A 21,003-nucleotide genomic window follows, 5' to 3' on the forward strand; every position below is an offset into this window, starting at 1 on the left:
CTTACCATGAGTATTCTGCTTGTTTAGTTGGTGACCTTGGGCGGCTGTTGGACGGGTGTTGTTTGTAATTAGTGTACTTTGGACGGTGTTGCTGGTTTGGCCTTTTGCTACTTCTCATAATAAGCTCTGTTTTTGCTATATCAATAAAATGAATACCTTACCTAACAAAACAAATGGAGGTAATAGGGGGACAATTTTCTTTTTTTTTTTTAAATACAAAAATAACAACAAAAGGAGTTGACCCAAAAAAATAACAAAGAATAACAACTTGATTATGTCAATAATAATAATAATAATAATAATAATAATAATAATAATAATAATAATAATAGCAACGACTTCAGTGCTAAATTCTAGATTAGTGTGCCTTACAAGTAAGAAAAGTCCAAAGTTGGACCTGCGATCTGAATTGTTTCAATTGACAATGGTGTGTATTTCAACAAAAAGAATAGACTGGAAATAAGAAAAATGACACAAGCAGTCAAGTTTAGATTGGGTTCCCTCAAAAAAGAAAAAAAAAGGCTGAAGGTTGCCCATTTCGGCGATTGATAATTGGTTACGATGATCTCTTAGAAAGTATTAAATTCTACTGAATGAAACTATGTTTTTGGGAATTTAATGACAAGTTACCGTATCTTGAAAGATTTTAAGTTAAGAAATGGAGTGGTATATTTGTAGGCTGAGTATTGTAGTTCTGCTGTTGATCTCAAAATCCAAATCCAAACTTCTCTAGCTTTCTCACTTTATCCAAGTCTTACTGTCATAGTGCACTTGATAAATGCATTGACTGTGTTGATTTAGATTGTGAAGGTGTAAATTTTGGATCTCTAAGATTCTCCTCTCGATTTGATACTTGTACAATTGATTAATGTGCATTGAATTTTTTCTTCAAGCATTTGAAGCTCTATTAAAAGCATGGTTCAAAGTCGCGGTCCCGGTCGCGGCTTGGACCGTTCCACATCGATCTCGGCATATCGGTCACGGTCTCGACGAGACGTGAATTTTTGAAATATTTAATATTCTAAAAATTGTAAAAATATGATAATTAAAAATAATTAAAAATTAGTAAAAATAATAAAAATTCCAGTTGACTCGGGATGACTCGGTGTGACTCGACCGTTTCAACCCTTCACGGTGATGTCTCGGCCTGTCACGTATCTCAGAAATGTTTCGTCGCGGTCTCGTCTCGGGCTAAGCCGAGACGGAGACGACTCGGCCGAGACGTCTCGGTCTCGGCCGAGTCTTCGAACCATAATTTAAAAGTTGAATTTCAAGCATGCAGTTGGACATTAATCTTGATCTTTGTTCCTGGACAATGCAGGTCTTCTGGTAGCACCACTCTACAATCATGTCAAGTTTGGAAGTGAGAAATGATTTTTTCAGTCAGTCTCATCCTTTCCGTTTCAATTTTTCCTTAATAATCCTTTGAATTTTTGTAATAAGCAGCTAGCGTGGGTTTTGCTGTCAAATTTTTTGGTAAGGCATTTGATTTATAGTTGATATCTCACTATTGGGTGTATGATACAGAGTAAATCACTGATAAATGTTGCTTTCTTCTTCTATTTCAGTTCTGCTCATTGCAGCAAAAAGTGTCATTGGCATTGCCCTCTTGTGTGCTTTTCGCCTTTATAGGTGTCATCGGAGGCATTTATCGAGGTATGATACAATAGAAGATTTCCTACAAACAAACAACGGCCTTATACCCATTAGGTATTCATACAAACACATAAGGGCAATGACCAACAACTTTAAGGAGAAATTAGGTGAAGGAGGCTATGGTTTGGTTTACAAAGGAAAAATGCGGAGTGGAGATGTAGTTGCTGTCAAGATGCTGAACAAATCAAAAGCTGATGGGCAAGAATTCATTAATGAAGTCACAACTATTGGACAAATTCACCATGTGAACGTGGTTCGGTTGGTAGGATTTTGTGTTGCTCCCTCGAAACATGCCCTAGTATATGATTACATGCCGAATGGCTCTCTGGATAAGTTAATTTTCTCAAATAGTCAAAATGGTCATCCATTGAGTTGGAAGCAAACTTGTGAGATTGCAAAAGGAGTTGCTCGTGGGATTGAATACTTGCATCAGGGGTGCAATATGCAAATTCTGCATTTTGATATTAAGCCGCATAACATCTTACTTGATGAGAATTTTGTTCCAAAAGTTGCAGACTTTGGACTCGCAAAACTTTACTCGATGCAAAAGAGTGTTTCAAGTCTTACAGTTGTCAGAGGAACATTAGGTTACATGGCTCCGGAATTGTTCTACAAAAATATTTGAAGAGTCTCAGACAAGGCAGACGTTTGCAGCTATGGAATGTTGCTAATGGAGATGGCAGGAAGGAGAAGAAATGGTAATGGACATGTAGAACATTCAAGTCAAATATACTTCCCGTCCTGGATATACAATAAATTTGATCGAGGGGAGGAATTGGAAATTCGAGATCATGCAACTGAAGAAGAAAAATCAATTAGTAGAAGATTGATTTTGATTGCATTATGGTGCACACAAATGACACCTAAGGATCGTCCTTCAATGCGAGAAGTCTTAGAAATGCTTGAAGGTGATCTTAGTGGCCTAAAGTTGCCCCACAGACCGTTGTTTTACCCTCCGGATTCACCCATATCCATGCAAGGAAGCAGTAATATTAGCTCTTCTGATGAGTCAACAGCAACGCTGTGTAGCTCTATTGCTTTAGAAATAGAGCAGATGGATGACTAAGAAGTACTCCTAACTTTTAGTGGAAGCTTTGTATTTCAGATTTGTTTTTCAAACTCTTAAATCTGCCACCTAGTACCAGTTGAAAAGGCAAATTGAAAACTCATTTGGTACCCCAGTAAAACTGAAAGTTAGCACCTTCAGATATGCATCATATGTAAACTCATTTGTATCCACTGAGCTCCAATGTGTAATATATATATGAGCAGACAATGAGCAGTATGGTCTTATATAGCCTTGTTGGTGTTACTGGCCAAATTGTAGGTTTCTTTAAACTGTGTCTTTCCTTTTTATCAATGGGCCCAATAAGACATTTCCTAGATGCTGCCTGCCTGGATAATTGGAGTTGAATGCCCAATGGTCTAACTCAAAGACGAATCAAATAATCATGAAGACGGAGTAGTGTTTCTTCTGGTTCCTTCTTTCTTATGGTTCAGTTATTTAAGCTATGGTTTTGCTTCAACCTTTCCTCTTCCTCTACACAGTGTGAGATGAGTTCATTTAGAGACCAAATCTCCTTTTGACAGTTGTAACTCACCTTAAACTGGCTAAACTGTGTAGGAAGAGATATTATAATCAAATGCACTAGTAACTCTTCAGAGAGTTTCAACTTAAGTGCATTTAATTTCGAAGCAAGATGAGACATTTCCATGATGTACTATCTGATATTGCCTTTACCACTATATTTCATTGAAACTAGGCGTGTCAAGAGCGTACTAATTTCAGCCTTTTCATTCTTGACAAACCTTTTTTCAATGTCCTGAAGGAACTCTTTAGCGGTTACAGTTGTTTCTGACATTGTTCCTCTGAATGCTTCTGAAACGGCCTTTTTAATGATCATCAAACACAAGCGATTTGATTTCTCCCACCTCTCATTATTTTTCTTTTCATCAGAGGTACTCTGGTCTGTAAGAGGTGGGGGAGAATCAATCCTTAACGCAAGGTCGAGATCCATTACTCCAAGTACTATCAAGAGATTTTCTTTCCAGGACTTGAAATTTGTACCATTCAGCATAGGAATATTATTGATGTTGGAAGTAATATTTGTAAGATCATTTGCAACTGAACAGAAAACATAATATAATTAAAACAAGTTCACATAAATCAAAACAATAATAAATTCAAAAAATTGTAGTCTCATCTCAAGATACCGATATTCCATTAATATTTTGTCTTTGGACAAAAAATATTAACTTCGAAGTGATATCTTGGTGCAGTAATAAATACTAATAATAATAACATGTCGAAAAATAAATTTTCCTTTGGGTTAATTTATAAATCACATGTAAAATTCAAATAATTATCACGTATTTATTACCACAAGTGCACATGTAATTTTATTAAATATGGACCTTCCTTTGGGTCGATCAATATTCATAAAATTACAAGTACTCAACTAGTTATATTCTAAAATAAATTAATTTTCATAATAGAGGTCACTTTGGTGGCATATTATTTTAATTAATTTATTCCAAAATATATATATATAATCATACCAATATTCAAATTTAAAAGTATACAAATTAAACAAAAATTTTGATCAAAGTCAACTTTGATCAAAACGTGGTCAAACATGGTCAAATTAATTAAATTAAATCATGACTTATTGGACCAAAGGTCCATATCCATAATTTGACCCAAAATTAACATCCAAGTCCAAAATTTTCTTGAAATCCATAAGTACTTTATAAAAATTACACATTTAATGGGCCATACATATGGATTTTATAGGGCTTAAATATCCTATTTAACTTTATTAGGGTGCACTTTAATTAAAGAAACCTTAATTTACTTAACATATACATATATGCAAATTCTCTGAATCAAGGAAGCAAGCCAAAATAAAATACTAATTACGGTAAAACATGGCAAGTTGTGTACCCAAGATTTAAGACACAAATCACCATATCAATAATTTACTTAAGAGACTCTCGACCATTTAAGATTGAGCACATGAATCAACTACTGAATTGCATCATACTTTATCAATTTAATTATTAACAGTGGGGAAGAGGACGAACTACTTCCCGAAGCCAGAAAGCAAGTATCTTGTGGGTCCCACATAATCATCACTTGATTCATGTTTTAAGTAAACATAACTTGAAAACCGTATGAAGACTTATGTCTCAAAAGCATTGAGTTGTTGGGAGAATTTGACCGAAGACCAAAAGCATCACAGTTCTAACCATGAATTTGACCGAAGACAACAGCACATAAATTGCATCAGACTAGCAGTTCATGCTTATTGATTACGCAAGCACTCATGAACATAAAAAACCGTATGAAGACTCATCCAACATGGGAGCAGAACCCACGGATTCCTCTTTTTTTTATACTGGATCACGTACAAGCATGGCATCGTGACCGAGACCAGAACCACAGAATCAAAACTGAATTCTCTTTGTGCGGCAAAAGCGACCAAAATCATATTCATGTATAATCAAACAATGAATCAGCTAGCAACCGAAGATTTGAATACGTAACAATAATGTATTTACTAGCATCAGAGACCGCAGCCAGTAGCCATGAAAACCAAACCAATAGTAATACAATTATGAATTACTAAAACAAAATTATTTCCTAATAATCAACCATATGGGCTCTGATACCACTTGTTAGGGTGGTTATCTAAATCTAACCACTAGTGAAAACCATCACCTTTAAACCCAAGATCTGTATGGCGATTATTAAGAAATAAATTAACTGTAAAATAGCGGAAGCGTACCTGAATCCATATTGATAGATTTGACACTTGAATCCCTAGAAATTTTGGGGTGGCCTTCCAGGTCAACAGGTATTCACCGATCCTTTGAGAGAGGCCTTTAGTTTCTCTCTGGTATCTCTCCTGACGATGGGATATCAGGGAAGAGCTATTTTGTGGTATTAGGGAATACGACAACTAAAACGATCACTGTGACCTGGGGACCATAACCCTATTTATAGGCAACATTCCTGTTACCTTTTGGAGCCCTATTTCAGCCCATCATTGAAATAGGAGCCTATAAGTTTCTACACATTAAAGGGCCCACATCCTATTAGATACATTAAACCCAAATTATATTTGATCACTTTAATTGGGTTTAACCTTAATTGACAGTTTACAATACATAATTATTCACATATAAGTCCAATGTTGGATTAAGGATCCAACAGGAAACTCAAGTAAGGTATGGTTCCCGTTGTCACAATAAAGATTGTAGCGTGGATTATTGTAACCACACTCTTCAGGCTGCTTTCCTCGTAGCAGAAATGGGAATCTTACGACCGGACCGTAGGGGCTACATCTTTTCACTGCACAGACATCGACAGGTGGTACTGCTGCTGGTGCAATTGAGACGTTGTCCGCAAAGATTGCAGGGCTTAGTAGAGAAGAAAAGCTAATGGCCACTATGATCAATCTCCAGATTTCCATTTTTTATTCTTTTTCTTCTAATGAGTTTTCAGGTTTGATGGAAGAGCAGTTTTCTCCGTATAGATAAAAAGGATTTTTTTAACAAGTGCAGATTGGACACTCATTAATATATATATATATATAATTCATCTAATCTGCCATATATATATATATACATATATTACAATTATTATTTTTTTTATATTTACATACTTTTTATATTCAACCTTACCTATCATTTTTTTGTATTTATTTACTTTTTTTAATTACTAATATATTTTAAAAAATATGACATTTGAAATTGAAATATATGTTAAGTTCTTAACCCTTTAAATAATAACTAGTACAACACCAGCGGCTAGCGCCTAGCATCTTCGGAAGTAGGCCTGTCAACGGGTCGGGTCTAGACCCGGATCCGGACCGGATCCGTGAAATTATTGCGGGTATGGGTAGGGATTTAATTCCGTTTCCCGGATCCGGATCCGGATCCGTTTTGTCAAACAAAAAACGGGTCGGATACGGAATATAATATTCCGACCCGTATTAGACCCGGATCCGGATATAAATGAATTAATAATTTAAAAAATATATATTTATCAATATAATTTGATTAGGGTGATATATTTTAATAAAGTTAATTTGATTTCTTTTCTTATTTGGTTTTTTCTTTGCATTAGTTAGAAATTAGTTTACAAATATATTTTTTTCTCATTTTTATTAGAAATTATAAATTTTGGTAAATTTGTTCGGGTAGACCCGGATCCGGATCCGGGACCCGCCGGATCCGGATCCGGAACATAGAATAAAAGACCCGTCGGGTAAACGGGTCGGATCCGGATCCGGCATAGTAATTCGGGTCCGGGTCCGGAATAATGAATTCCGGCCCGTTGACAGCCCTATTCGGAAGGACCTAGTCGAATAACTGGGCCCAGTCCAAACATATACAGAAATCTGGCCCATTAACAACGCTACTATCTGTAGAAGCTTCTCGAGAAACTCCAACCACACAAAAACCGACCCACCTGTCCCCCATCTACCATAGCTTTCTTCAGAGTTCGGACAGAAAAAAAATAAATAAAATTGGGAATAGTAGTCCAGAAATTCGATTAATCTCGGCTGATCGTGACGGTAATTCGTCTGATCTTTTCATATTCATCCTCTATTTCTTCCTCGATTTCATTTATCCATGCTCTTGTTTTATTCCGCTGATTGATTTGATTTCCGACTGATTGTTGGCTTCTTCTTCTTCTTCTTCTTCTTCTTTTTTTAATTTTTCTATGTCAGATTGCTGAGGTTGCTATTTGAATTCTTCATTTGTTTTGTCTTGTTTTTTATTTTATCCACTGAAATTCTGTTAATCTTTATTAAGATGGTTAAGACAATTCGTAAGATCGTTTATTCCTATTCTTTGGATGATAATTGAGGCTTCATAATTCCTGTAGCTTAAACTGTGAAAGGTAAATAAAATTGCGGCCAGACAATCATAATTTTGGTGCCTTTTTTTCCTCTTTCAGGGAACTACATGTTTTATTAGTTGTGTTTTTCTGTTGTTTGTTTTGTGCAACTAGAAGACAACAAAACTGGTAACTTTTGCATTTTTATGTCATTTTCTTTGAGTTTATATATGGTATCTAGTAGGTTATGGTGAATAGAAGAGAAAATCATATAGGGCTCATATGATTTTAGTTCATCTACTTTGTAGATTATCATACTTTTTTTGTGTTGTGTATGTGTGTCTCTGCGGGTTCTTGTGTGCATGATATGCAAGTTCTTTGTACCCAGACTTTAAATTGTATGGTCGTGTGGTTAGTTAAGTTTTTGCTTTTGTTTACTGGTGAAACTGTGCTTGTGTTAACTGATGTTTCCCATCTTGATTGAAAAACAGGTTGACAAATGAGGGGTAGAAGTTATAGTTACAGTCCTTCCCCTCCAAGGGGTTACAGCAGGAGATATCGGAGCCCTAGCCCAAGAGGTCGCTATGGAGGTCGTGGGAGAGATCTTCCTACTAGTCTCTTGGTCCGTAATCTTCGCCGTGACTGTAGGTATGTTCATTGTGTGTCATTGGAATACTGTCTAAAATTGAGATGGATTGGAAAACCTTGGTTGAAAAAAGTAGTTTTGGTTATAATAGTGCTGCTCTGTTCTAATTTCATGTGTTTTTCATAGATGACGAGAGTGGAGAAAGTAATTTAGAACAATTTGAAAACAAATTTGGGTTGGCATTTTGTTTTTGTCTTAAGAATTTGGTTGGAAAAAGTAGTATTAAGCTAGCTCAAGTCGTTTCATGACAAGACTAGAGTTGGGCTTCTTCTGGAGAGATAGGCCTAAGGATGCTAACAATCAGAAGGCGGGCATCCCATGTCTGTTCTTTGTGAAAGATTTACTAGATGTTGGGTAAAATTTGATTAGTTACAGGATTGAACATGTGGAACTTATTTGTTCTTAGAGATGGGTTGGAAAGTATGTCACGCTGTTATGTTTTTGTGAGCTGATTTCTTCATATATGGACCACAAGGAAGTCATATTTGATGATTTTACATTGCTAACCCTTGTACAAAAATGATATTTCCTTCACAGCAACGGTTGAAAGAAATAGTTTTAATGGTGTTTCTGTATATTAACTGCTCACCCACTACCCTACTTCTAAATACACTCAGTGGAGTGTGAACTGAGCACTAGTGCTTTAAATTAATGTTCTTTTGTTTTCCAAAAGCTAAAGACTTTGGTGCTTGCAGGCCTGAAGATCTTCGTGGGCCATTTGGGGAATTTGGTCCCTTGAAGGACGTTTATCTGCCTCGTGATTACTATACAGGGTAAGAATCGCATTAGTTATCAAAAGCTACTCTATTTAGAGGAATTGAACATAAGAATTTTGACGTATTTGAATATATTATAATAGCGAAAAAGTACTTTTTCCCATCTGGTGTGTGCCCTTTCTTTTTTGTGGACAATTGCTTCAAGGGAATTTGGTTTTTCTTTTTAAAGTGGTGAAGACATGAAGTAATTAGAGTTCTGTTCAAGATGATCTTAATACATGAAGATGAAGGAAGTTGGGTTTGAATACAAACTATGAAGAAGTTCAAGTCTTGAATCTTGGAGGTTAGCAGCCATGTAATTGCTTTGTTTGAATTCTTGCTGGGTGAGTTCCAGCAAAATAACTTGTGTTTTCTTATAATTATGAATCTGGATGGAAATTTGTTTTGTTTTTGGTACAAAAATATATATTTTAATCTAACGATTAACGTTAACTTCTTGTTTTCGCACATCTCTGACACACAAACATGCAGGGAGCCAAGGGGTTTTGGTTTTGTGCAATATGTAGACCCTGCTGATGCAGCTGAAGCCAAATATCAGATGGATGGCCAGGTTCTTCGTGGGCGTGAGCTAACTGTTGTGTTTGCTGAGGAAAACCGGAAAAAACCATCAGAAATGAGGGCTAGAGAACGGTACAGGTGAATCTTGTAAATATGATTGCCCAAGAATACACAAATGCTGAGGGAGGCTATGTTCATTGTGAACGTACAGGTTTGGTATATTTCAGTGATTTCCTGATCCTTTGAAAGTAATGTCTGTCTGTGGTGAATCATGTTTCAGGGGTCAGTCTTATGATAGGAGGCGGTCACCACCTCGTTATTCTCGATCACCATTTTCTTCTCAGACGTATTCCCGTACTCCTGATTATTATTCACCATCTCCTCGACGAAGGTATTATTCGAGGTATGTAATCCTAGGGAGTTTCCTTGTAAGCTGGCTAAACCAGGATCAATAAGCATGACGATGTTGTACGATACTGAGCCGTAAAATTTCTAATACAGGTCCATTTCTCCTCGAGATCGGAGGTACAGGAAAAGGTCTTACTCAAGGTCTCCTTATGGCTCAAGGAGCCGGAGTTGGAGTCGGAGCCGGAGCCTGGATTCTGAAGGTTACTCGATGTAATTGGGTTGGTGAATTGAGATGAGGGGGGCTTGATCACCGGAAGGCAGGTTTATGGGATGTTGTACTCCTGGATTATTATTGAGTCTGTTCTCTTCAGCTATGTTAATAGTGAAGGCTTGCTCATTTATACACTTTAGCACATGATGTATTTTATTTAAGTTCCTGCAGGTTAGAAAGCTGAATTGATGGTTTTTTTTCCCCCACTCAGTTCTTGTTTTATGTTTCGAACTTATTTTTGCCTAGTTTTACTTCCCTTATCTTTTGAGGCTGTTTTGAGGAATTTCGTACCCCTTGGACCCTCTCCTCCCTGAAGGAGAGGACAACAGGCATGAGGCCTTGCATCCCTTTCTAATGGATTTGTTTTCAGACCAGTACTTTAAAGTGCAGTACCGGAGTTTTTTTTTTTTATTTTTATTGGGATGGCGAATTTTGTGTAACATCAGAGTCCTATACTTTTGGGGGGGGGGGGGGGGGGGGGGGGGGGGGTAGATGGACCTATTGAATCTATTGAGAGGCTCAAAGGGAGCTAAATAACTTCAGGCTATGTTCCAAGAAATTTTGGAGAAGTCAGTCAGGGGGTTCAACCCTCTGACCTGCGCACAGGGAGGAACCAAGTCCCTCCTTTGGTGGCCATGCTCGGTTAGTACCGGAGTAAAGACCTGGTATATTCAGTGGTTAGGCAATGGGTTTGATTCACCGGAGTCACGGGCAATTCAGGAGCTTATTCTGTTGCTACACCATAAGAATAGGAAGGAAGGTAAGGCGCCGGCACCATAAGCTTCTAACGTGCGTATGGTAATTTAATCCGGTAATTCTGATTCAGGCAGAATTCGAGAGAACGAGTGCTTGGGAGAATAATTTACAGTTGTTTCGCGATCCCAGCTGCAGAGTGATGGGTAACGCCGGGATGTTGTGGGGGTAAACAGTAGTAGCTGGTCAAGACAACCATTCGACGTGACGCGTCCATAAAATATGAAATGGATTGTGTACGTGTAGTGAATGTGTGTTATGATATATACTATTTAACTTTTTGTAAAGTTTTCCGACATCAACAGTGTAGAAAGAAGAAAGACATCCCTAGCCGGTTTTTATCAGTCTCGAGCCAATGACATTATTGAAAGCTTTCACTTCCCACCCACTCAAGGACTAAAGATAAAGAAGATGGTGGTGGCCTGGTGGGCATCCTCTTAAATTCTTCTGGTTTGATTGTCGTCTCTACGTGAGTTCTGGGTAGATATACACATGGAGTCAAGACACTTATTATTGAGATTTTGTGTTTTGGAAGTATCAAAACTATTCTTTAGTCAAATAATAATCTTTTTTTTGTCAGAATATTAATTCCTAAGACCTAAGCTAATCCCACAAGCTCAACCAAAAGACAATTGTTGACTTCTGGCAACACTTAATCCTAGACACTCGCACCCTCACAAGACGATGTGGGACTCAGGGAGACGGAACAAGGAGTCAAATAATAATCAATTTTGTGTTTTTAATAGTTTCAAAACGTCTGTACTCTGTACTGTAAGAGAGATATTAAAAAGAAAATGATTTTTTTTTTTTTTTTTACTTATTACAGAGCTATTCTAAAGTTGAGGGGGTGCAGCTATAATAGAAACATAAAAATTTGTAAAAATATTCTTTTAATTTTGCAAAGTTGAGGGAGTGCAATTGCACATCCTCAGGACAATGTGTGTGGCTTCTTGGCATCCAATAGACCAAAAATATTAGTTTAAATGACAATCGCTTTATTTATTTATATATTTTTTTGAAAAAAAAAAAAATCATCCCACCCCACTTCAAATTGCTGCAAGCACCCGACGAAAAAAACAAAAGAGAAAAAAGGGAATCTGAAATCTAGTAAGAACCACTCATTTTGTGATTGGTGGGTTCAATCTGAGTGGATTGTACGATGTCTTTATCTGCGTGCAGGTCCGGTGCATGTCATACTACTATTTGGCCTTCGAAGGAGATGGGATGGCTTTCTTGTCTGCATGTACTATTTTTGTGTTTAATTATATTAAAAATCTTTGAAAGAAATGGAGTCTTTTTCTCCTCATTTGCCTTGGGAGGAAAATCATTATTGAAATTAGAAATTGATCGATCTGCTTCGGAATTTTTTAAGGCTAAGGGGGAAGGATTGGGTCCAATCTTCTCTACTTGGATAGTCGTCATTGACCTGGTTTTATTGATAATTGGAAGGAATGGTGACCCTTTTGATCCATTCAACCATTAAAAACTTTTTAATTATTATGCCTGGATTCTAAAGAACATATTGGCCACTACTATATATAGCATCATCAGTTTATCAGTATTGGCGTTGCAGAAAACTTGTTGAGGCGTACAATTGCCTCTATCAGATTGTTCAAAAAAAAAAAAAAAAAGGTGGTCAAGACGTGCAAAATCTGACATGAGAATTCCAAGGTGAATTCAAGAACGCCAGGCGGACTTCTTCAGGTCAATTATACGATTGAATGACTTGAAGAGCTGAAACAAATTAACGAGTTGAATACAAACAATGACAGGACTTGCATGTATATATATATATATATAGTGACTGTATATACATTATCGCTGTTTAATCATGACATGTGTGTAAAAATTAAATTTTAAATTCAAATTTTTACATAATTATCTTTCATTCAACACTATCAGAAATTGATCTGTGACGTGTATAACGGGTCAAAGACAAATTTTGAGCAATCAAGTTCTTCAACAGTCGAGTAAATCCCACCCTTGAGTTGAACTTCAATTCAACTGCCTGATCGATTGTCTTGTTTCAAAAGAAACTCTGATTTGGGCATTTTCCAAAGTCTCCATTAACTTAGTCAAGAGTCAAGACCAACGCAACACAGTAAGAGAATTTGTGTTTATTCCACATTTATAAACAGCTCCCCACCTCTCATTTCTGCTCTTTAGTAGATGGATTCATGGATATATCAACAAACTTGTACTAGCATAAATGGTGAGATGCATTTTTTTCTGGCCGAAATGTAATTAGAAATATGTCGTGGGACCAAAATAGTACGTTTCTCATTGATGAGGAAGTACCCAAAAAAAAAACTTAAAAAATATTTCCTCCGTCCCCATTTTGATAGTTCTAGTTTTTTTTTTTTTTTACACAATTTAAGAAAAAGTATTTAACTTTGTTGGACCGATAAATTTATATTGCTATTTTTCTAAAATACCCTTACATTAAATAGAGTACAACTTTATATGAATTATTCATAGAAACTTGAATTAATGATCAAGAAAGAATCAATCCTCATTTTACATTATTTTACATTTTGGCTTGAAAGAATAACAAAGCTGGCTTTTCATATATCAATAATATGTTTTGGAAAATCTAAATGTATTAAATGGGGTAGGTTAATAATCTATATTAAATAAGGTAATTTACACTAATAATAACCTACATTGAATAAGAGTATTTTAGAGAAATTAAAAGATAACTACATTGTTCAACTGTAAAGTGAACTATAATTTGAGACTGACGAAAAATAAAAAACAAGACTATACTACAAATGCGTAATATAAGGGATGATTGGTATCATTTCTCGGCATACTTTCCTGCAGAATTTTGCTGGCCTCTACCGAAAAATATCTCACAAGTTTGGCCCGTATCTAATTATCGGATGCGTGTAAGTATCGGTCCCTTGTTAAAATTAGGAATAGTTGTCTCCACTTGGATCGGACTGTCCCTTATTAGACTCTGCAGCATTAATTCTCCTAGAAGGAGAGTTGGATTAGAAGGGCACTGATTGCGGATAATACCCAAATTTGCTGCCTGTTTTGAGTGATGAAAGCAATCCCACAGGCAGCAGCCAAGAGAATGTTCTTTCTTGTACCTTACGGAGCTACTACTCCTACAGAGCATGTGCTCCCAAGTCCCACTGTGTTAAAATGCGGCTGCAATAGTTTTGCCTACCGTAAGACTAACGGTTTGTCTATCATGCGCTCGCAGGACAGTCGTTAAGATATATTTTAAGTATCATATTTTTATAAATATAAGATTAATTAAAAAAATAAATAAATATAAAAGAAGATATGTAAGTTTAAATAGAGAAAGTATATAAATATAAAAAAAGATAATAATTGTTAGTATGTATATATATATATATATATATATATGATAGTTTTTATAAACATCAGATGTGTTAACGAGTAAAATCGTAAGACTAAACATATGTTGTTACTTACAGATGCATCTCACCAATGCTAAATCGGAGCACTGATTGCGTGACTTGAACATATTTGCAGGCTCATGTAACAACCTTGCTGATTTGAACAAAACCCTCCTTGTGTATTTATTTAAGGGTAAAAAACAAAAAAACCCCCTGTGATAAATCTAATACACAGAAAAGCCCCCCATGGTTTCAAAATATACAACACGACCTCTCATACTTTGAACTAAATTGTAAAGGTGACGGAATCCGTTAAACTTAACGGAAATGGTCAAAATGACCAAAATACCCTGATATAATTCAACAAAAAAACAGCTCAAAAAATCATTTATTTTATTTTCTAAGTAGAGAGAATTGAGAGTTAAGGGGTAGAATAGGTATATTTGATAAAAATTAGATATAAAAAAAAATTTTTAGGTTCCAATATGTCATTTCCGTTAAGTTTAACGGATTCCGTCACCTTTACAATTTAGTTCAAAGCATGAGAGGTCGTGTTGTATATTCTGAAACCATGGGGGGCTTTTCTGTGTATTAGATTTATCACAGGGGGCTTTTTTGTTTTTAACCCTTTATTTAATTTGGTAAGATCCTTATAACAAAAATTGGGCTACAACATTAGAAGGGAGATCCTTCATAAATTTTATTAAAAAAAAAAACATTAGAAGGGAGAGAAAAGGGCCCCAACTTATCCTTGTACAAATGGGATATTAGCCTTTATCCATTGTACACAATTTGTAAGTTTCGAGTTGATCATCTAAACTGCTAACCGGAAAATTCTAATTTCAACGATCTACTACTTATTTTTCATACTACATTATGATTCAGGGGACCATGATTCACTTTTTTTTTTTTCTTTTTGTCAATCAGCAGCTTTTATACTAATCCTACTCCCACTCGCACTCTTAACCTATCTAAAAGAGGAGCTAATTGAGCCAAGAAGGACTAAACGGAGTGGTTCCGATCTCTAGACCAAAACGATGCACACTGTCACACACCCTTTAAATTTTATTGCAAGTGCAGAGATTTAAATTCCTAACCTACATAGGCGCCTATACACTTTTAAGTTTCACCTAGTAACTAAATCATCTAAAACCAGTTGTGATTAGGACCATGATTTGCACGAATTGCACTTTTTACAGCAATCTATTATTGTGGGAAATAATGTGCGACAGGTTTAATTGCAGCCGTCAGTTAATCGTGCCTAAGTGTGAGCCTTATTCTATTCTAGGGATTGGACATGGGCTTTGATCCATGCCGTCGGTTATCCGTACCAGCATAAAAGTGCGAATATAGCGTGGGGCCTAAATATCGCTCCTTTTTAAGTACGAAACGCAGCAAAAGTATCCAACTCCCTCGAATGGCTACTGTGTAGTTTTAATCACAAAAAAGCATGCTACTGTGTGGCCTGCATTTCTAGCATGGCAAAGCCGTCATAAAAATGCAACAAAATTAAGTGTAACGAAGGTGCACTCATATGTATATATCTATTTGTCAAACGAAACATAAATAATTGAGGATTCTTAGAATTCTCGACAATATGGGAACGTGAAAAGAGATGGAAAATGATGTTAAAAACATAAAAATGATAAGAAAAATAATGACTTTAATGCCTAAGGATTCAATAATATTTCTCTTCCATATTTTTTTCTGCCACCTAAATAATTTAGGTTCTAATTTTTTTTTAATCGTCATTTATCTACTCTACACCTACTCCTACTCCAACCTATTTTAGGAAGAGAGTCCAATCGGACCTATTAAGTATATGAAAACTATCCAATTAAACGAATGTACTACACATTCGCATAAATTTAAACCACTTAGAAGTGACAAAGTGGTGGGAGACAAGTTTCAACTTTTAAACCTTCCACCCCATCAAGTCTTAAAGATTACCAAAATTTAGGCCCTGATTAAGCAGTAAAACATAATGTTCCTCCCTAAATTCTTTTTTTTTTTTCTAAAAAAAGGAAGGGATGAAAAGCACAGAAAGCAAAAGGAAGGCTCTTGCTGCAATATTTTAAATAGCAAAATTGAATGTCCTTGGAAGGCTCTAGTTGCATATTCTGATATAAAGGATTTAATCTCATCTTTCAAGGAGCTGACTATTTTTTTTTGCATATCGCCAATGTAATCAAATTACTGACTTTAAGACTAGTTATCTCAATAGAGTTGATAAAATTATTTTTGAGTCAAATTTCTCCCCTAATCTTCTTAGAACTGTAGACAAAGATAAGAGGAAAAAATTAACGGTTAGGATGTAAATTTTTATTTTGTTCTCGCCAATTCTCCAAAAAAAAAAAGGAGATTTAAATCAGAATCTGTAAAAGTGATCTACACGTGCTGTGAAAATGCCAAAAAGGGTTCAAAGAAAATTCAAGAGATGAGGAGGAAAAGGCAAGCCCCCAAAAAAGGCAAAGAAACAGATGAAAGTATCATCAATTCAATTGCATTAAAATTGAGGGCTTATAATATAATATCATACAAAGGCCAAATTACTTCACAAACCTTTTTTTTCATCCCCATCACTCATCACTCTGCTCCTCCTACCCTTTGTCATTTTACTAGCTACCAACGTAGAAATTTTACTCCCTACTAATTACTTCACTAATACTACTACTACTATTTATATTAGTTTGCATCTGTCATACCGGCTTTTTTTCTTAAAAAAAGAAAGAAAAAAAAAGAAAAAAATCCCGATATTTAAAAAAAAAAAAAAGAGCCCCCAGAAAATGGGGGAAAAAAAAAAGAAAAAGAGAGACTCAAATCAAATCTCCACGTAGCAACCGGATTGAACAAATCCAGAAAACTCGTCAGGGACGTCCAGCTTGGTGAATTTGCCATTTTGCCCTCCTCTGCTCTTCTCTGCCAGGAAGAATCCATGGGGCGCACCCTGATAAGGTGAGCCCGTGACCAGGGCATTATCCCCCAGGTCAACTCCACATGCACCGACTCGCACCGCCGAGTCGCACTCGGCCCAGCTTGTCAATTCCCCCTCGCCTCCCACCCTGACGCACGACCTCGGACACTGGGTCACCCTCCACCCGTCCTCCACTCGCTTCCACTCACCCGTTCCCAGCTCGTACCACTCGGCGCTGCTCTTGAACCCGCCCTGCGTCTCCGTATCGTACCCGCTCACCACCCAGAACTCCGACCCGATGATCGTCCCCTCGCACTCGTCTCGCTCCTCGCTCATCCGCCCCAGCTCGCTCCACTCATTCCCGTTGATGTCGTACACCCACGCCGAGCTCAGCGCGTTCTTGCTCTCGTCGTGGCCTCCGGCGACGAAGATTCGCCCCTCCACCGCGCCCACCGCGAAGAACGATCGGGTGGAGGGCATGTCAGCGCACTGAGTCCAACTCCGAGTCGTGAACTCGTACTGGAACACGTCCCTGACCGGGTCCCAGGTCGACGGGTCCCACCCGCCCATGACGAAGAGCTTCCCCTCGGTGCTGGTAATCTGGCAGAAGAAGGGCAGCCCAGCAGGGTACCTGGGAACCGGGTCGACTCGGTCCCAGGTCCCGGTGACCGAGTCGAAAACGGAGATCCCGTAACTCGGGGGGCCCAGCGGCTTGGACTCCGAGGGAACAGGAAGGGCCTGAACGAAGCAGGCAGCTTTGTGGGTCTGCCCGGCTTTTCTGCGGTGATAGTAGAAATCCCTGCTCTGGAGCAGATGAAGCCAGCGCTTGCAGACTCGGGAGGCGACCCCGTGAGCTGAGTAGTGCAAGCGAGTCAAGCACTCCAGACCGATTTCTTCCGGCAGACCCGGGATCAGCTCGACAAACTCTCGGGAACCCATTACAAGTAATTTCTCCCACTACTACTTCTACTACTATCAGGGAGATTAAAGATTGAGGTACAGCGGCAATTAAGGAAAAGAATCAAGCTGCTTCTTTGCTTTAGGAGAAGGGGAGAGAAGATTCAGAAGAATGGAATTGAGAAATTGTGGGACGGAGGTTTGCAGAGGGATATTTATAGGACTGCCTCTACTGGGCAGTGGCCAAATGGGAGAGGTGTACTGGTACTAGCAACAGAACAGAAAACGGTAGAATCACACACGATGATATATCAAGGGATCAAGTCGACCGGTTCGTTCCACGTGGCAAGTATCGGTTTCTGTTATAATCACAATCATTCAGTCTCTGATCTGATGGACCTGGAACTGGATAGAGGATAATTCGGGTCTGTTTGGAATGACTCCCTCTCTTATGTCCAAGATAAAGAGAATTTTTATGCTGGCATCCTTATCCCCTTCAATAATATTACTACCATGGGCCAATTTCTTGAAATATTGCCGATAAGACAAATCATCACAAATTTGGTGTTTCGAGCCCCGTTTGGAAGGTTAATTTTTAAGTTGTTTCTCTAAAATTTTACTGTAATTTACTGTAAAATTTTTTTTAAAAAGTATGTGTTTTTTTGAATATTTTGAAATTTATAGTTTAAAAATTTTGAAAAGTTTTTTGAGGTTACTGTAGCTAAAATTTTTAAAAAATTTGTAGCAGACAAACTTAACTTCCAAACAAGGGTCGTTGCAATTGAGCTACCTTGTTTGGACTGCGATTTTCCGTCGGAAAATATTGTCTTTTTCCGTGATCACATTTCTCTATCACCTTTTTCGCTCACATATATCAAATCGCTACAGTAATTTTTCCATGAAAAATGACGGAAAATGCAATCCAAACACAAACGTCTTTTTTCATGATCACATTTCCCTATTACCTTTTTCCCTCACATACATCAAATTGCTACAGTAATTTTTCCATGAAAAATCATGGAAAATGCAATCCAAACACAATTAAACAGAATTCAATTTATATTAGGTTTTTTTAAAAAAAAAATGTAAGACCAAAGCAAATTTTAGAAAATTTTCTTTTTAAAGAATATGATCAAAGCGGCAGATTTGGAGCACCGTTATTAAGAGTGTGGAATTTATGGCGTCTGGCAATAGTCGCATCCTTAAACAGATACGGCGAAGTCCTATAGTTATTGATCACAATTGATCAACGGTCAATACACTCCATCAGCACTTTTTTTTATTGTCATCCGTTCGATTAGTCGCAGATCAAGGCGAATTTTTCATCAAATGCAGCCATTTCATCCCCACACAACTCCATTTATGTACTTCCATTTCTCTACTTCGACCCATATCCCCAATTTCTTCCCTCCCCATCCACAGATTTTCTCAAAGAAATCTTGCCCATCAAAAAAGAAATCCTGCCCATATGGAGTTTGTCGTCCCCAGCATTGTCTCGCGCTTTAAACCATGACAATACTTCTTATTTAGCTATATTAGACATTTAGGGTTAGATGTTACATTATTTATAGTGCCTTAAATTATTCGTAAAATAAAAAAATTTTAAAATAGGATACGACTTCGGCATTTTTCAATTTAAATTAATTTTTGTATTTTAAAATGAAATCTAAACCTCGCTTCTAGCCATTCATCAATGGTTGATCACCGATTATGATGAAAAAACTAACGGATTTTTAACATATTTTTTGTTTTAAAGCATAATACATTCCAGACAAATTAGGGTTTTGGGTTGAAAAATTAGGGTTTAGGGTTTAGTTTAAAAAAAAAGATAATTTTATTGTAAATTAAAAAAAAAAGTAGCCTCCGCACCCAACTGGGTGCGGCGATCAAAATTTTTCGTTCGTTGCATGCTCTGTCACATGCGGTGAACCATTTTTCTATTGAAAAAAAATTCCGTTTGGTCCACTTTGAGGAGCAAAATAAATGAATATTTCACGGCCAAATGCGGCAACCCTAAGTTTAGTACAAATCTTAAAGCAACACTACTTTTCTAACGTTTTTTGAAATAAGTAATATTTCAAGAAATTCGCCTACTACCATACTCTAATTACTACCCAATGGTAATTTAGCGGTCCAACATTTTTTGTTTGGTAAATAAAAGTTAGGAAAAATTCGATTTCGATCACCGTCACTAATCAATACATGCTCTAGGTACCGTCATAGGTAGCATATAAGCAGGGGCGGAGGGAAGGGGGGGGGCCAGGGGGGCAACCGCCCCCCTCCAATTGTAAAAAAAAAATTTCTAAGTAAAAAAATTTTTATTATATTGTTTTGCCCCCCAAATATTGATAAAAAATTTCACTTTGCCCCCCCTCCAATTGTTATAAAAAAAATTTCTAAGTAAAAAATTTTTTATTATATTGTTTTGCCCCCCCCAAAATATTGATAAAAATTTTCACTTTGCCCCCCTCTCAAGGACCCAAACAATAATATTGGAAAGTTATTTGGACTTGGTCCAAATAACAGAGACTCGCCCTCCCTAATTGCAATTCTTAGCTCCGCCACTGCATATAAGGAAAGAATCTTATAAATCATCCCATCATTAATACAGTCATCACGAACACATATAATCTTTTATAAAAAAAAATGACATGTCCTTGTTGACTGAATCAACTCATGTTGGCGCGATGATATTCTATCATTCCAAAGCTCAAGTTGAGTCGGTAAACTTCATTTACTGTGCATGGTTGAGAAATGGGAACTCAACCTGTTTCAACATCCTGGCCGCCATCCAAAAAAAATCCTGGCCTGATCCCATTTTGGACGGAATACTCACGAGCCATTCCTGCATAGCCGATGGCTTACATTATGGAGCAACTGACAAGCATAAGCTCCTTCGTTCTATATTTTTATTCATGCGCACTTAAAAACAAGGTGCCATCCCTCGTCCTCATCTATACAGTTACTGTAAACTCCGTTGTCTCAATCTGCCATTTTCTCTTCCCACTTCGACTTTTCTATGTAA

At 37.1% G+C, this 21,003-nt stretch overlaps 2 protein-coding genes and 1 pseudogene across 3 annotated transcripts; 2 read left to right on the forward strand and 1 right to left on the reverse strand.

Annotated features, from left to right (window-relative positions):
* Positions 1 to 1,543: 1,543 nt before the first annotated feature.
* LOC113774403 lies at positions 1,544 to 2,784 on the forward strand (annotated as a pseudogene).
* A 4,350-nt stretch (positions 2,785 to 7,134) lies between these two features.
* LOC113775384 (serine/arginine-rich SC35-like splicing factor SCL33) lies at positions 7,135 to 10,395 on the forward strand. Of its 2 annotated transcripts, none has more exons than XM_027320233.1 (6): positions 7,135 to 7,238; positions 7,996 to 8,152; positions 8,846 to 8,923; positions 9,398 to 9,562; positions 9,705 to 9,827; positions 9,926 to 10,395. In XM_027320233.1, the coding sequence occupies exons 2-6, from the start codon at positions 8,004 to 8,006 to the stop codon at positions 10,044 to 10,046; spliced, it is 636 nt and encodes a 211-aa protein (XP_027176034.1). In that variant the 5' UTR covers positions 7,135 to 7,238; positions 7,996 to 8,003; the 3' UTR covers positions 10,047 to 10,395. The 2 variants fall into 2 exon arrangements, with proteins under 2 accessions (XP_027176034.1, XP_027176035.1); XM_027320234.1 differs by lacking the exon at positions 7,135 to 7,238 and adding an exon at positions 7,444 to 7,567.
* Positions 10,396 to 16,640: 6,245 nt separating this feature from the next.
* Positions 16,641 to 18,307, reverse strand: LOC113774776 (F-box/kelch-repeat protein At2g44130-like). Its single transcript, XM_027319393.1, has one exon. The coding sequence runs from the start codon at positions 18,018 to 18,020 to the stop codon at positions 16,989 to 16,991; it is 1,032 nt and encodes a 343-aa protein (XP_027175194.1). The 5' UTR covers positions 18,021 to 18,307; the 3' UTR covers positions 16,641 to 16,988.
* Between the last annotated feature and the right edge of the window lie 2,696 nt (positions 18,308 to 21,003).

This window comes from Coffea eugenioides, chromosome 6 (assembly GCF_003713205.1).
Source record: "Coffea eugenioides isolate CCC68of chromosome 6, Ceug_1.0, whole genome shotgun sequence".
In the NCBI taxonomy this organism is placed as follows: Eukaryota; Viridiplantae; Streptophyta; class Magnoliopsida; order Gentianales; family Rubiaceae; genus Coffea; species Coffea eugenioides.